This window comes from Carettochelys insculpta, chromosome 3 (assembly GCF_033958435.1).
Source record: "Carettochelys insculpta isolate YL-2023 chromosome 3, ASM3395843v1, whole genome shotgun sequence".
In the NCBI taxonomy this organism is placed as follows: domain Eukaryota; kingdom Metazoa; phylum Chordata; order Testudines; family Carettochelyidae; genus Carettochelys; species Carettochelys insculpta.
In genome coordinates, this window is record NC_134139.1 from 176,792,082 (window position 1) to 176,809,016 (window position 16,935).

At 44.5% G+C, this 16,935-nt stretch overlaps 1 protein-coding gene across 2 annotated transcripts in view; it reads left to right on the forward strand.

The window, feature by feature from the left end:
- RNF144A (ring finger protein 144A) overlaps nt 1–16,935 on the forward strand; it is a 116,267-nt gene that overhangs the window by 81,259 nt on the left and 18,073 nt on the right. For both annotated transcript variants that reach the window (XM_074991229.1, XM_074991230.1), the window contains exons 3-5: nt 11,542–11,646; nt 11,819–11,879; nt 15,660–15,867. In XM_074991229.1, coding sequence (XP_074847330.1) covers nt 11,542–11,646; nt 11,819–11,879; nt 15,660–15,867 — 374 coding nt within the window. The remainder of the gene's footprint in view (nt 1–11,541; nt 11,647–11,818; nt 11,880–15,659; nt 15,868–16,935) is intronic.

Here is a 16,935-nt window from a genome sequence, read left to right on the forward strand (position 1 = left end):
CACAATCCAGGCAGCTGCTGTGTTTCACTGGGCAGTGTCCCAGGTAGGCAGCATGGCTTGAGACTGCCTGGGAGAAGACAGAGCATCCTCAACCTTCACCAAGAAACGTGCCATGGGGAGGGGACAGGGACAATGTGGGCACCCTGGGCTGGGGGCAGGAACAGGCCATGTGGGAGGCCACATACAGAGGGGGTTACATTTGCCCCCCGCAGCTGGTGCCCACTTTGTTGTGCTCTCACTCATCGCCCCTGATTTACAGTGTTGTAACTGTAGGGTCCTGATGCAAAAAGAAGGGGGTCAAAAGGTTATATGGGAGGTGAGGGCTGCAGTTGTGCTACCTTTCCTTTTGTGCTGCTGACAGTGGCTTTGCCTTCAGAGCTGGGCAGCTAGAGAGTGTCTGCTGAAGACCAGGATCCCAGCTCTGAAGGCAGAGCAGCTGCCAGCAGCTGCACAGAAGTAAAGATGGCATGGTTGGGAATTGTTACCCTTACTTCCGTGCTGCTGCCAGCCATGCTGGGCCCTCTGACGGTCAGTAGCTGCCACTCTGGCTGTCCGGCTCTGCTCTGAAGGCAGAAGCACAGCTGTGAGGGTGGCATGGTCTGGTATTGCCACCCTTCTGTGCCACTGCTGGTGGGCTGCTGCTTTTAGAGCTGGAGGTCCAGAAGTAATGGCAGCAATATTATGACCCCCCCTCCCCTTTTGGGTCAGGACCTGAGTTCTCTCTCAGCTAAACAGCCGCCTAACAATTCCCATGCAAGGGCTCAGGGCTGCTTCACTGAGTGTTGTTTGCACCCCAGCACAGAGCACCCACCGCCTGTGCCCTAGATGCAGCAGATCCATGCTGGGAATGGGAGGGGCCCCTGTTCCCTAGCTATGACCAGAGGAGCATGCCTCTCCTCCAGCTGGTGTCCAGTCCAGAGCTGCCACAGCCAGGGCAGAAGGTGCCCCTTCTCTGGCCCCCACCTACCCTAGCCCAAACCTACCCCATGGGGGTGGAGTAGGGGGGCAATAATCCCTCCCCCAGCTGTGCCTTCTGGATCTGCAGCAGCCCCTCTCCTGACCCCAAGCTGCTGCAGTGAGAGAGGGCTGGGGGTAGTCATTTTTCCCTGGGTCAGCCTGCACCCCAGACCCTCTCATCCGCAGTCATAGCCCACACTCCCAGTCCCCTCTGTCCCAGCCCTGAATCCCCACTCCCACCACCGCAAGCTGTCTGTGGAATGAATTTTCTTATGTGATACATCCCCTCCATATTGGTGCAAATAAAGAAAATCGTTCGTCACCTGGACACAAGGAAATAAGAGGAAAAGCTGCTCAGGACCCACAGTTTCACTAACGCTAGTCTTGCCAGGAAATCTGTATTGTGCAGGTGAAAGCAGTGGAGGTCACATGTGGCCCATTGGAGTGCTATATGACCTGTAAGGTGTTTTGCTTACTCTTGGTCGTGCATGGGGTAGCCAGATGTTGTGGTTTCCATCCGCATAGTATTTTTCTCCTGGTGTTACTACAGTGACACACATGTGGAACAAGGAAACATAAAGTGAGGTGTGTGCTGGTTGCACAGAATATTGACTGAGAACCATGTGCTCCCGCTGCACCTAATCAATTACTGCTGCAGTTCATTCAGCACATCCAGCTACACAAACAGAGCACAGTTAGTAAACCTACCCTTTCCAGGGAGACCATCTTGGTTACAACAATCTTGTGGCCCCCTAAGAGGAAGGAAGGTCACTCGTGTGATGCATTCGCTAGCCTAGGTTGCCCATCACTGGGTCAAAGCAGACAAAAGGCTAGATTTCACAGTGGGAGACCAGATTTTAAAAAGGTCCATGATGTGTTTTTCGTGGCTGTGTATTTGGTAGGCCCTTACGTGTCACTACTGAGATCTCTGATTACTTGGATTTACTGGCTAAACATGCCAGGATAATGGAGGCACTTGGGCAGCACTCACTAATACAGTCTATAGACTATATGGGAAGATCTGCCGCTGCACTGGGTTTCTTTTTAATTAGGAAATTTGTGCAACTGGAGACCTAATGGCCACTTCACTTTTCTTGGTTCTACCAGCTAAAGGGCTGCGTTAAGTAGTATCCAAGGTTTCATACAAGTCCTGCTGGCTAAAGCTGCCTGCTAGATCCACTGAATCAATGTGTCCTGGAGAGTTGTGTCCACATCTGTCCCCTGACTAGTGCCACCCATTTTTGGGACCATGTTGGGTCTTTGAAGCTGGAATTGTGGGCACCTTCATCCACTGGAGCCCCTATTCTGAGCTGATCAGTCAGTACCGAGATCTGTGGTGTCTGGATTATGCCAGCCAGCACAAATTATCCACTCTGTGGAGTATCACGTCTCTGTTGCTTCCCAGCAGAGAGGTTGCCTTGCTGACATGAAATATTAACTCATCAAGGCTAATGGATTCTCTTTGACGGTGTCATCTCTGGTGTCAGTGCCATATACCAACTCAGACTAAGATGCATACCTATCAACTCTTGTCCTTTTATATTGCTCTGAAACCAGGGTCTCCCTAGAGACACAATGCTGGAGGCTTTCAGTGTGAAACAACAATGATGTATTGAAGGCAAATCATGGTTTCGTCTCATTATGAATGAGGATGTCAGGTAGTGGACCAACCAGCCTCCAGTGTCTTCTCAAGCAACTCACCATCAACTCAGGTGACTTTGCCACCTGTGTCCTATGCTGGAGTTCATACTGTCCCCCAAGCTTTGTGCTCAAGCCAACAACAGCTGGGCAGAGAAGGTCTCGCAGACAGCCCCACGCATGCTGGAAGACTGTCATGACTTCCAGCCTCCTCTCCTCTGGCCTTAATGTAGAGAACACTGCAGTGTTGGTGGGAGATCAGGCTCTCTACAAATACATCATCCAGTCTGCACTCCATGCTCCATGGGCAGGAAAATGAATGTCTGAAGTCTGCATAGTCCAGGGCTGAATTAGAAGAGACTAGTGGTTTTGGTAACAAGTATCAGAAGGGCAGCCATGTTAGTCAGTACCACAAAAACAAGATGTCCTGTGACACCTCAAAGACTGACATTTATTTGGATGTAAGTTTTTGCCCAAATAAATGCATTGGTCTTTACGGTGCCGCAGGACTCGTCATTGTATTAGTGGTTTTGGGTGTCTCAGATTATGGCTGCCCAAATATAAGACAGCCTTAATGAAACCTGATTTTCAGTAGGTGGATGCTCAGCACTTTCAGCAAACGAGGCCCTTGTAAAGTCTGGAAACTGGATGCTGCAAAATGGAGGTGCCTTGCATCAGCAGTCACTTCTGAAAATCTTGGCCTTGTGCTTTACAGTCTAGAATGATACCATGATCCTTTCAGTGTTTCCTGTATAGTGCACAATTACTTAAAATTTACAGAGGAGTCTAGAGTTTGGGGAACAGCTGCAAATACACCTATTGCTTGTAACAGAGATTTTTTTTGTTTTCTTTTTCACTTCTCTGAGCAGCAAGGTGCTTGATTTAGGAGTAGTAAGTAGTGTTCCTTGCCAGATAATAGTTTCACAGAACTGTGTATCAAAAGCTTGGGTTCAGGTTATTTTTATGATGCATTTCACTACTGATGGGTGTTACTCATCTGCAAGATTGCTGGAAATTGGCATTGCTGTAGTGGAAACTTCTTTTGGGTTTATATTTTTCATTTCAAAGAACAAGTCTTTAAAAACGATCATTTTCTAAAAGGAATAACTGGGGTACAGATTGATCTAACACACATCTGTCACCTGGGTATTTAGATGATCTGTGAGAATGGATGCAGTAATACGTTACCTGACCTGTTAGTAGACATATGGTCAGTTACTGCTGTTGACCATGGTCACTTCAGTTGCTTTGTACAAATCTCTCTGTGATCAAATGTGCGTAGATGTTGTATAGTGAATTGCATGTCAGCCAAGTAGGATTAGTGTGGTACTAAGAGGAAATACACCCAGATTTGTAGGTCTGCAGCAGAATGTCTTACACTCCGGAGAAGCAGCGTTGAGGGATGTAGGTATGTTGGCACTTCTCAAGTTTATTAAGCGCTTTCTCCTGCCCAACTTTCACACAGTATAGTCACGTCAGAGCTTCAAAACCAGCAAAGCTACCTCTTCTGCATTTTCCTTATGTGCTTTAGGAATACATTGCACACCGCGTTCCAGCTCTGCTGTGTAGTCTAAAGCCAGATACGAGAAGGTGACCTGTCCTTGTGAGGGCTATGGGTCAAACTGTCTACGGCTTTAACCATTTCATCTGCTAAACTGCCTGTGAAACTGAAATTGTCAGGCTATGATGATTAACGTTACATAGGACATCTAAGTGTATGCAGCAGCAAGGGCATGAATCCAGCATCACATTATGAGTTCTTTTTGGAAAGGAAAATGTTCCCCCCCCCCGCAAATTATTTTTTTCTTATTTTACATCTGAGGATATGCAACAAAAATACACAGAAAGATAGTTTGGTAAAGCAGAAGGTGATCTTTGATAGCAAAATGAAACAAACCTGTAAAATGTAGCTATTGCAAAAAAAAAGGTAACATTTTGTATCTTCTGTGCTTCCACTTGTCATTTCTGTATGTCTGACCCCATCGCTGTAACATTTGAGCAGCTCTCCAGTGTACTTTCACAAGAGGAGATACCATGGGTTAGAAAATGGATTGGATGATTCAGCAAACCACATGTAAACTTCTCTGAGAGCCCTATGACATCACAGATTTCATGCTGTTAAGGCCAGAAGGAGCCATCATGGTCATCTAGTTCCACCTCCTTCATCATATATGTCATAAAATGTCAACTAGCAATTCCAATATCTAGCTCAATAAGCTCTGCTTGAATTATAACATACATATTTTTTACAAGGACATCCAATTTAGATTTAAAGGGTCCAGGTAATAAAGAATTTGCATCCCTTGACAATCCGTTCCGGTAGTTAATCACCTTACTTAAAAAACATTCTTAGTACCTTGGTTGAATTTTCCTCCCTATTTTGGCTTTCGTTCTTACCTTCTCTGTGTTCGTACAGGCTCACGAATTTCTACTTAGCATAGGCCCGGATTCACAAAAGTAATTACGCATCTCTGTAACTTAAATATGTGTATGATGGAGTTGGCTCCTAGCAGTGTTGCCTCCTTGTGACTGCTGTGCTCTCTTCCATCAGTCACCTGAACTTTGACACATCATCTTCACAACTCAGCGCACTCCCTCTTTGTGACTCAGCCCTCCAGCCACGTCATTATGTAGTTGGTCCCTTCTGAGGTAACCAAGGCTTTTCAGAATCATCTGTATGATTGGCATCTTCATTGCTCCTGTGTCACTTCCCAGGGGAATCCAGTCCCTTCTTCAACACTCTTCCAGTCCCAGGATCCTATTACAAGCAATTCAGAGCTGCACAGGCCTATTTCTTGCAAGTATTTCTCTGGGATTCTACCTAGCAAGCTCTTTGACTTCCTTTTCTCATATCTCTCTTGAGTCTCATCATTCTTCCAGGGATAGAACCCCAGGGCTTATTCTCCCACTAAGGGCTTTCTTCTCTGCTCCTCTCTGCTCTCTGTCTCTCCCTGCAGCCACTTTCTGTTGCAAACTTCCTGGCTTTATGTTCCAGACTACCCCTTCCCCTCTGAGTTTCTTATTCAGTTAGGCCTGGCTCAGCGTCCAGGCTGCAGCAAGGTTCCTAACTCATTCTTCAGGCCCCCAATGACCCCTTCAGGGCCTGTGAGGATTAATACTCCATCACAGTGTGCTTATGTTCTTTTTTGAATTGGGACACAATGGCTATGTCTACACTAGAAGCATCTGTCTACAGACATTACTGTCAGATCATGCCTACACATAAAAGTGAATCTATCTTTTGGTCTGCTCTGTTGACAAAAGGGCCCCTGGAGTGTCTGCACAGCTTTTTGTTGACAGTTTCTATTGACAAAATGCATTTTGTGTGCAGATGCTCTGCAAGTTTTATTGATAAAACTCTCTAGTATAGACATAGCCGATAGATATTTGGGCATCTCCATTGATGGTGGTTTGCACAAGATGGCATTACAAGCGCTGGGTCCTGTGCTACCATAAATCAGTGGTTCCCAACCATTTCAGTAACATGGCACATTTCAATTAAACAAGCAATTCCAGGGCACATGCACTTTTTTCAGCTGAATCAATTGCTCATAAACTTCATATTTGGTTACATTTATTATGGTTTCAATCTTACAAGAGAGGCTGCGACATAGTAGTGTACACAACAAGCAAAACAAGGATAAAATGCATTATGTTTCAAATCCACCACAGAATACACAGTCTTAGACAGCGAACACAGGCACATTGTCAAAATCTTCTCACTACCATGCTAGGGATGTTTAGTAAATGAGTCACCACTGAAAGCAGGATCCCCTTCCTGCCAGCCCATTGGAGCCAGAACATGACATTAAACTGCATCCCAGCTCCAACAGTCTCCCAACCTCTGACCCTCCCCCTTGCCATAGCAGGGAGTGGGGGTAGACTCCCTGTTAGCTCGTTTAGGGCTGGGAAGCTGCATTTCACAAACAGAGTCCTGCAGGGTCGGCATTTCCCATCATTGTGGCTCTACAAAGAGCCACCATTGGGTTGGAGGTGGAAATTGATGAACCTTGCTCCACCTGGGACACAGGCAGCCTTGCTGCTTGAGCCCCAGCCCGCACGGGGTCATCAGTTTCCTCCCTCTGCCTGCCACACAGAGGGGTCTGCAAGCAGCCACAGGGAGGGGAAATTAACAAAATTCCAGGACACACTTGGACAGTTCTCACAGCACACCAATGTGCCACAGCACCCTGCTTGAAAACCACTGCCTTAAAACATCCAACACATGTTCACTTATGTAGCTAACTGCTTTGATTACCTTAATTTTAAATGTCTCAAAATTACTGTGGCTTTTTTTCTTTTTGCAAGCTTAGTAAAAATGAGAGAGTTTTGTCTGTTCTCAGTAGAAGTTCTTTGCATTTTATCAACAGTAGCATTGATTCAGTTTGAAGAAGGGTATTATACCAATACCAAGTCTGAGATGTGCTTCTAATTTAATTTCTACTGTTTTATATTTGATAGCAAAGGTCAAGGCAAATGTGTCTGTATTTCCCCTTTGGGGTTCAGGAAGGGCACCGACTCCAGGCTCCTCAGCCATCACCTGTCTTGAGCATATACATGCTTCCAGCACTTTTTTACTCTGCACAGTTCCCTGGCTACACTGTGAGTTTCCCAACGAGTGTCAGACTGCCTAAACAGATCTGCTTTGCTTTCTCCTCAGTGGTTATAAACAGTGTAATTGCACATTATTTTAAGGTTACACAGGTTTTTTTAAACAACAAGCACATTTATTTGTATGCTTGAATATGTTAATAAGGAAACATATCAAAACAATAGCAGAATTTAGTCGCATGGTCATAAATTTACCCCAGAGATTATTCCACTTCAGTGCTGTTTTGGTAGGAGTCAGGCTTTCAAAACTCACACAGAGGCTATTTCTATGTTAATTTCTTTGTGTAGTTAGGTTTTTGATCACATTATTCCTAGAAGAACAAAGGGACAACCTTATCAAGGGTATAAGAGGAGGGAAATCCAACAATAAGTTTACTGGGATGGTTTAAAAGGGTTAGTTACTGAGCTGTAGAATGTGAACTAAGCGCAGACTTTGTTGTGTATTTTGTTGCCTGTGCAGACATGGTAACATGCTCATGCAGTGGGGAATTTCTGCTAGTTTTGGTTTTCCAGTGTTGGCAGCACCTCATGCATTCACTTGCAGGCAGTGATGGGAGGGGAGAGCTCTACCCAACTGGAGGAAGCATCACTCTGATTCTTCTTTAGTTCCAGGGGTCTCTATCTGAACATAAAGGGAATTCTGAACAAAGAGAAAGAACCTAGCCTGAAATAAAACCTCCCTGTGACAAGACCTGGGGCAGATTCTTCCTGACAGTGGTGTCAAGGCAGCAGTGGTGCTCCACGGCAGAAGTAGCAGGAAAAGCATATTTTGCCTTGGCTGGTAATAAGAGTATGTGAAGCTCAATGGTAGGTTAATGGATAGAGAAGGCCCTGAGTATTGTACTGGGTAGGGATGAGCTGCTGCCTCCCTAGATGTTAGAAAAGGGAAACAGATATTTGATGGGTTTTGGCAAAGCTCCCAGTCAGGGTGAGGAAGAGAATTGCCAAACTAATCATTAATGAGGCTAAAGCGCCCTAAGCTCAAAACATGCTCTTTTAAATGCTAAGTGTTGTCATTAAAAATAGATGTAGGTTCCTCTGAATCCATGCTCACCATTTACAGATGGAGAGGGGAAGAGCTGACAATAGGGTCATGGTAGGACTGATACCCGTGCCGCTATTGGTGCTGTGATCCGCAGCCCAGTACCCTGGTCTCACAGCTCTCAGCTTTCTTTGGCAGCTGCCAGCCATATCCCCGGCAGCCCAACCCCCTCAGCAAAGTAGGAGAGAAACATTTCCAGTAGGCAAACATCCCCTGAAGTGAATCCTCGTCTTTGTTGCTTTTGTGCTGACAAAGATGAGGAGACAAGCATTAAAATACTGTCTGCCAAGACGCAGAGTTATTGTTGCTGTGGAAACAATAACTTTAATAAGTATCCCTTGTTCAGTCTCTTTCTGTTTTTCTCCTGGAAGCTGAGATATTGTGTCTTCTGGCAAAAAAACCCCTCACAATGGGGAAGGCTGGTTGAAGGATTTGTTTAGCTATAAAGGGCTCTGTTACCATCAGTGGAGTAACACGCTTCAGTGGTTGAAATGATGACATAGGGAGAAAGCAAAGATTTTGCCAGTCAAGATGCAAGAGAGAAAAGCCAAAATATCAGTGTGGAATAAAGAACAAACCCTGGCAAAGGAGCCGTGCAGGCAGGCTTAAAGAATGCAGCGTGAGCCTGGGGAAGACTGAAGGAACAGCATACAAATGGGATCTCTGCAGTTACTGGGTGCATTGTATACTATGGCACGTTTTAAGATGGGAGGACTTGTTCACCGCTCCTTATTTCAGTTGCAAGCAAATTAAGGGTTGTTTAAAGGTTTATTATTATTTTATATTTAATTGTGATTCGCCCCTGTAGAGCAGAGGGAGAGGTTTGAGTTGGTACTGTATTTGTAAGCATAACGCAAAACTCCATAACTCAAGTAATTTCTGGCAGTAGGTTGGTTGGGTTAGCTGATCGCCACAAGCTTCTCAGATACTTACCGTTGCACTGGATATACTCAATGACTGGAATTAAAGTAAATAAATAAAGGTGAGATGTCTTGGGCCTTACCAAATTCATGCTCTTGAAAAAATTTCGTCATGGACAGGGAACTTTGGTCTCCCCTCATGAATGCTGTTTGTTTTGTCCCTTTACCCTGTACTATACAGTTCGTGGGAGGAGAACGCTCTTTCTCACATTGGGGGTTCAGACCCAAGAGGGACTTGCAGGGGGTCACAGTATTGGCACCTCACTCCCTTCAGAGCTGGGTGGCCAGAGAGCAGTGGCTGATGACCAAAGAGTAGCGGCCCAGCTCTGAAGGTGGCACCCCTTCAACAGCACAGAAGCATGGGTGGCAGTTCTGCAACCCCTTCTACAACCATCTTGCAACTCTCACCATAACTCCTTTTTGGCTCAGGATCCCTACAACTAAAACAGCGTGAAATTTCAGATGTAAATGGCTGAAATCATTTTAACATCCTAGCACAGTGAAATTAACCAGAATGGACTGTGAATTTGGTAGAGCCATAGAGAGGTCATTATGGGTTGTTGTCCAGGCTGTGTCTGTCAGTGGGACTGAAATGATAAATGTAATTTTGGTACTTTCTTCCCTTGCTTGGAACTGGAGGGGGGATGGTTTAGTTGTTTGAGCTTCACTTACACTCTCTGGAATCAGTGGAGTTTATTCCAGAAGAGTTAGCTCATCCCTTCCCCATTCCAAGGCAGATTATAAGAAGGAGCGGTAGGTTCCAGAGAAGAGATATGTGAAGAGAAGAGGATGTCCAACTTCTCCAGCAGCAGCTTGGCGCCTATTGGCCGCAATCTTTCCTCTGTAGCATCAGCAGCACCACCACTGGTGGTAGGGGTTTTTGAAGCCTGGCTGTGGTTAACTTTTGAGTTAAAAGCTTGAATGAGCTCTAGCCTTGCCCCAGCCTCACTCTCTCTTCCATGGGGGGTTGTGTGAGGGTGAGGTTGGGACAGGGCTAGAGCTAAATCAAGCTTTTAACTCAAAAGTTAACCACAGCCAGGTTTCAAAAATCCCTACCACCAGTGGTGGTGCTGCTGATGCCACAGAGCAAAAATTGTGGCAGCGAGTAAGGTGAGAACTAAGGAAAAAGCCAGGACAAGAGAGCAGCTGAAGGGAAATATGACTGACTAAAGGCAACAAAAATTTCAAAAAAAGCCAGTATATAACATGATAGTGGCTTAGTCTGAACCCTGTGTGGTTCTTTTTTTCTAAGCGAAAAGTTTTGCCCTTTGCCAAAAACACCCCTTTCCTCCCTCCAGCTGTTGTGTGCTTTGCCATGTCTTTTAGAAACTGCATTTTCAATTATGCTTTTTCTGAAGCTCAATGGGAGCTATAATTATTTTATTATGCAGGAAATTCCTATGGAACTAGCTATTCTTCTTTGAGTCCTCATTTGTGCATTCTTCTTTCACATTGAGAATGAAAAATATCCTCATGAAATAGTTCAATTGGTTATGTCGTCTGGAATGGAAAGCAAGCCACACACCCTTGTACTTGACAGACGAATGTTAATGGGTAGCTTACTGCATTCTGAGCTGTGTCTGGTGGTATAAAACTGACGGATTTATGAAAACTGTTTAATTTAATTTTATATTTTAATTTGATAGCTTTCCATTTTACTTGCCTTTTATTGTGTAATTTTTAATGGAGGTGCAAAGCTATTTAATGAAAAGAGCATGGAAATGGATTTCAGGAGATCTAGGTACTGACACTTACTTAGGTTAAGCTTGGTTTACTCTACAACGTTCTGTCTACAGAAGTCACTGTCCACAGAGTTTTGCCTACAGAACACCTCCACACCTTAGAGGGGCTCCCCCTATCAACTCCCTCTGTCAGCAGAGAGTGGCCAGACTGCCCAGCCCTCTGTCGACAGAACAACCAACCGGAAGCTCTGCAAATAGGGCAGCCCGATGAACCGGAAACTCTCTCTGTCGACAGAGGCTCCCCTGGATCATCTACACTATTTTTCTGTCTACAGAATCTGTCTACAGAGGCGCTATGCCTCAAACTTTCAAGACAGAACTCTTCCGGAAAAAGGTTGTGTTCTGTCCACAGAGTCTAGACAGAATGCATATGTAGTGTGGACACTCCCTAGTTTTGTTGACAGAAGGCCTTTTCTGTTGAGAAAAATTTGTAGTGTAAACACAGCTTTAGTCTATAACCCTGGAAAGTCTCAGAATATGTTTGTCTGTTTCTCAACTTGTAAAAGGGAGATAATATTTACCTACCTCTGAAGCAATGATTTGTAAACCTTTGTGTGAGCAAGTCAAAACACAGTTGATATTCGGAATAATTTATGTTTGGAAAAGATAGTTACACACTCCTCTTTTGCAGTGCCTGAAACAGTATGTGGAACTTTTGATCAAAGAAGGGCTAGAGACAGCAATTAGTTGCCCTGATGCTTCCTGCCCAAAGCAAGGTCATCTACAAGAAAATGAGGTATGTTTTTACCTCACTTTTTTTTTTTCCCCATCTATTCAGTCATGTCTTCCTGAGGGTGTATTGCAGCTGTTGCTAATTGACGGCATATGTTTGAACTGTTTTATAAAAGGTGAATGCTGGATCTCCTTTCTTATTGGATTATTGTAATTTCTCTTTTCCTTTTGAACAGATTGAGTGTATGGTTGCATCAGATATCATGCAAAGATACAAGAAGCTACAATTTGAAAGAGGTACAGTATTAAACCTCAGGACCAACAGCTAGCTCCCAAATCTATAGGAGTAGTGCAACCCTCTTCCCGCCCCCGATTGATCCATGTCACAGAGATCAGAATGATGTCCTGTGTGTGTTTGTACAGTAGTGCTGGAGCCTTATAATTTGTGAGTGGAATAAAGCCCAAATTGTTTCTTCCTTCATGTGGTCTTGCTGTGGTGTGCATGGTGCCATACACCATTTAATGGAAACTGCGCTGCAAACAGAACAACGCTACATATTGTGTTAATGTGTTACTGAAAGGGGCATGCACCTGTCTGCTTTATATCGCACTCATGATAGGATGGAAGCACTTACCACTGTGTGTAGAAATGCAGGAGTCTTCTGGTAGAATTCAAGTGCTAGAATCCTGTAATTGTTGCTTGCAGCGTGGTAGCTTTGCTGGGTCCCAGGATCCAGAGAAACAGGACAGGTGAGATCATGCTTTTTTTGACCAAGTTTCTTTGGTGAAAGAGAAGCTTACGCGCTACACCAAGCTTTTCTTCAGGTTTGAGGTAATTCCTGGTAAGGCACAGGGACAGATGCATCTTGGTAAGTCTGATCTGAATATAAGAGGAGCACTAGGAGGCAAAGGGGATTTGAGTCTAGGTGCAATATCTTGAGAACCTCTAACACTAGAGAGACACAATGAGGTTTATATTTGGTAATGGTTCTTTCAGCAACTGATCCAAAACCCACTGAATTCAATGAGACTCTTTCTACTGACTTCTATGGGCTTTAGATCAGACCCTGAAATACCAGTAAAACCAGCCACCTGGAAAGGGGTAAAACTTGATGGCAGGTTTTTGGGTTATTTTTATTTATATATGTATGATCTTTATTATCGCAGTGCCTACCAATCAACTTCAAATGGTGTCCTGTTGAGCTAGATGCTGTGCATCTTTTGAGCTAGATGAGAACTTCACATGCCTACAAATATGAAATAGGTTCTGTTAACTGTTTAAGAAGGCTCTAGCTGACAGGCCTGTCCTTTCCTATAGACAACCTCCTAACCTAAGAAAGATTCTCACCAGGAAACACAGGCTACATCACAGTAGTACTAATCCTGGAACTTTTCCTTGCAACAAACCCTGCTGACAACTTTGTCCACATATTTATTCTGGAGGTGCCATCACTGGACCTAACCATGTCAGTAACAAAATCAACGGCACTTTCTCGTGGACTTCCAGCAACATTAATTATGCCATTATGTGCCACCAATGCCCTGACACTATGTACATTGGACAGACTGGGCAAAAACTTCACCAAAGAATAAATGAACACAGAGCAGACATCAAGAAACTCAGTACATATAAACTGGTCAGTGAACACTTCAGTGGAGTGGGCCGTTCTGTTAAAGACCTGAGAATTTGTGTCCTGGAGCAAAAATAATTTAAAAACAGACTAGAGTGAGAAATTTGTGAATTGGAATTCATATTCAAATTTAACACATGGTATGAACAGAGACATCAGTTATCTCACACATTACAAGGACTGTTTCCCTTCCTTTGATGCTCGTAATTATCTCAGACAGGACAATTAACATCCCCTCGCCCTTCATCCCCCTGTGTCAGTTTTTATTGCATTGTTGTTTTTTTGGTTCTCTGTACTTATAAATGTCAGTCTGTATTGGAAATGAGATTGATCTGATGAAGTGGGTCTGTGCCACAAAGGCTCATCACTGAATAAATCATTTTGTTAGTCTTTAAAGTGCTACATTTCTGCTGTTTTGTTTTGTTTAAGAAAAAAAATTATTGAACAAAATTTTTTAAAAAATCCCCTCCCCTTCTCAGAGAACATTTTAATCTCTAAATTAAAAGTGAGCACTATCTTTGACTAACACAGTTATCATGGACAATAACAGAGAAGGGATGCAGATCAGGAGAAGTAAAGAACATGTCAGAGACCAGTCACATCTTCTAACCAATTTGAATGATTTCCAGTCAGCAGAGCCTGATTCTGTTCACTTCGGGGTGCTGACGGAATTAAGTGAAGAAATCTCAGAGCCCCTGTCAGTAATGTTTGCAAGCTCAAGGGTGACTGGAGAGGTCCAGAAGACTGGAGAAAGGCTGACGTAGTGTCCTTCAGTTTTCCCTCTCTGATTTTCCATTCATGTGCAGAATAAATTTTATGTACACTGAGGCATATGCAGATGTGCACCACCAGTAGAAACATTAGCGGGGTACCCACAGCCACCAATGTATCAGCTGAGCGGCACCTAACTCTCTCCTGGGCGGCCGTCTAAGCACTCAACAGTGGTCCCTGTCTTTTCAAGTGGTGGCAGGAGAGGAGCTGAGGACTTTTGGATCTGTCAGCCTTACTCCAGTACCTTGGACAATATCATTTGCAGCTACCTGGAGGATGAATGGGGTGATCACTAGCAGACACCACGAATTTATAACGACAAATGTTGCCAAAACTACTTGATTTCCCTCTTTACAAGGTATCTGGTTTGATGGGTAGGGGGAAGGCAGTGAACATAATGTACATGGACTTTAGCAAGGGTTTTGACGTAGTCCCACCTGACATTCTGATAAGTAAGCTGGAGAAAAGCAGGCTTGGTAGAACAACTGCAAATGCATAGTTACTGTTAGTGGAATATCATCTCATTGAAAAGAGGTCTCAAGTGGGGTTTCACAAGGATCTGTTCTGGTGTCATTTAACATTTCTATTAATGACTTGTATGTGGGTATAAAGAGCTTATAGGTCAAATATGTAGATGACACAAAATGCAAGGGCAGGGAGGAAGGGTTTGCAAACAATTTGGAAGGGAGAGATAATATTCAAAGAAGTGTGGAAAAAACTGCAGAACTGTGCTAGAGATAAAATTTAACAAAGACAAATGTAAGGTGCTACAGTTAGAGAAGAAAATCCCAAATTCAGAATGGGGATTAACTAGCTTGACTGCAGAAATTCTGAGGCAACAATGTAATGCTGTTACAAAAAAGATAGACGCAGTTTTGGGTTACATTAACAAAGCCAGAGCAGTAAGTCATGGGAGATAATAGTACCACTCTACACTGCATTGGTTAGGCCTCAGCTGGAGTCCACTATATAGCAAGGGTGTACAGAAAATGGAAAGGATCCAGAGGCAAGCAACAGTGATCAGAGGGAGGGGATGAAAGTCACATGACCAAAGTTTGGATGAAGTGGTAATTTTTAGTTTGAAAAAGAGGAAATTAAGTGGAAAAATGATAGCTTGGTAGGCTGCCTTTGAATAGATTGGATTAAAAATTGGCACAGTGTTCAGAACTATAGCGTAACAAACATTTAGATTAAATCTCAGGAAAAAGCCTTCCTAACTGCGAGTGCAGTAAGGCAATGGAACAGACAACCTGCAGAGGTTATGGAAGATTCTTCACTGGAGGTTTTCAAAAGGAGGCTGCACAGCCATCAGTCCGGTATAGTTTAAACACAACAAATCCTGCACCATGGCAGGAGGTTAGACTATGTGACCCTGCGGTCCCCATGGTCTGTGTTTCTGTGACTGTAAAAGCAGTTACTTCAATCCATCTTCAAAAATTCAGTATTAGAAAGAGACACCCATATTTGCAAAAGTGGCCTCAATTTTAGGTAGCTCTGATGCCAAACACATCTGCAGATTGGAACACAACTGTGCCAGACTGAGCAAACAAAATTGAAATCCCTGGTATGAAATCAGCTGGTCAGACAAGCAAAGTGACCGTGCGTAAGCAATATTTCATGTAAAGGACAGTCATTCAGCTGTCACTGATTCTGATCACTTTATACTCTTTTGCAGAAGTGCTATTGGATCCGTGCCGGACTTGGTGTCCCTCTTCTGCCTGCCAGGCAGTTTGCCAACTCCAAGAGTCAGGACCTCAAAATCCCCAGCTAGTCCAATGCAAGGCTTGTGACATAGAGTTCTGCTCATCGTGTAAATCCAATTGGCATCCAGGACAAGGCTGTCAAGAAAGTGTGCCGATCACCTTCCTCCCAGGAGAGACAAGGTACAGGGACAGCAGCACAGGTCTACTTGATGCATAGCAAGAGAAACGTAACCTCAGCTCAGTCAAGGGGCCGTTTTCTCCAGAGTTTTTTAAACCATTGCCCTCAGTGTCCATTCCAGCTGCTTTCTTTTAAGACACTGTGCTTGACACAGAAATGGATGGTGACAGCTCCCTTTGTCGCTGGGCTGCCCCACTATCCCCATCAGGGAGCAGGTGGAGCCAGTTAAAGCAGCACAGAGGAACAACCCAGGCTCCTGGCACCATCTGTCACTCTCCTTGCTCACCTTCTGTTGTCTCTTTGATGCCAATGACACATTCAGCCATCTCAGTTGTCCCTCACTGCCCCGGCTGCTGCTGTTCCTGAAGCTTGAGAGTGGTTGACTCTGGTTGGTTATTTTAGGAGGCCTCTGCCAGACCACCATGAGTGCTGCTCTTCCAGCAGCGAAGGAGATAGGGTTGATTCCTGATTGAGACACGGGTAGAAGAAGGGGCCTCCAGAAGGAGGACTTCCTTCCGGAGGCCCCCCACCCACAGGGCCGTGTGATGTTATGCTAATGAGGTGCAGGGAATTTGCATCTGCTCCTCATTAGCATATTTTGCTCCATGTATTAGCATGCCACTTCTGAAGGAAGTTGCCTGTGTAGAAACAGCCTAGTAGAAAATGACCTACCCACCTGGATAAGGCAGGTCACTGTTTGTGCATAACACCCTGTGCCCTGACTCCCTCTTTATTCCTGCATCAGTTCTAGGTGGTTGTCATAGTTGTTTAAAGCCATGAATGGTCTGGCAAGTGACTGTTCCCTAGACTACCTCTCTCCCTATATCTTGTAGTGACAGCTGACTGGTTAGGCTGTTCTTGTTCTCAGTTCCTGGTAAACACCTCCAGGGACTTCAGTGTGTTTCTCAGTGCACCTACATTTGGTACATGCTCTGCCTCGTGTCCGGCCAAAGCTCCAGTGTGGTGAGCTTCATGGCATGATCTAGGACTCATGTTTTGTTTAGTGTTTTGGTTGATTTGTGTTTCTTTTTGGAGGCTTAGAACATGTGGCATTTGTCCTTGCAACTTGC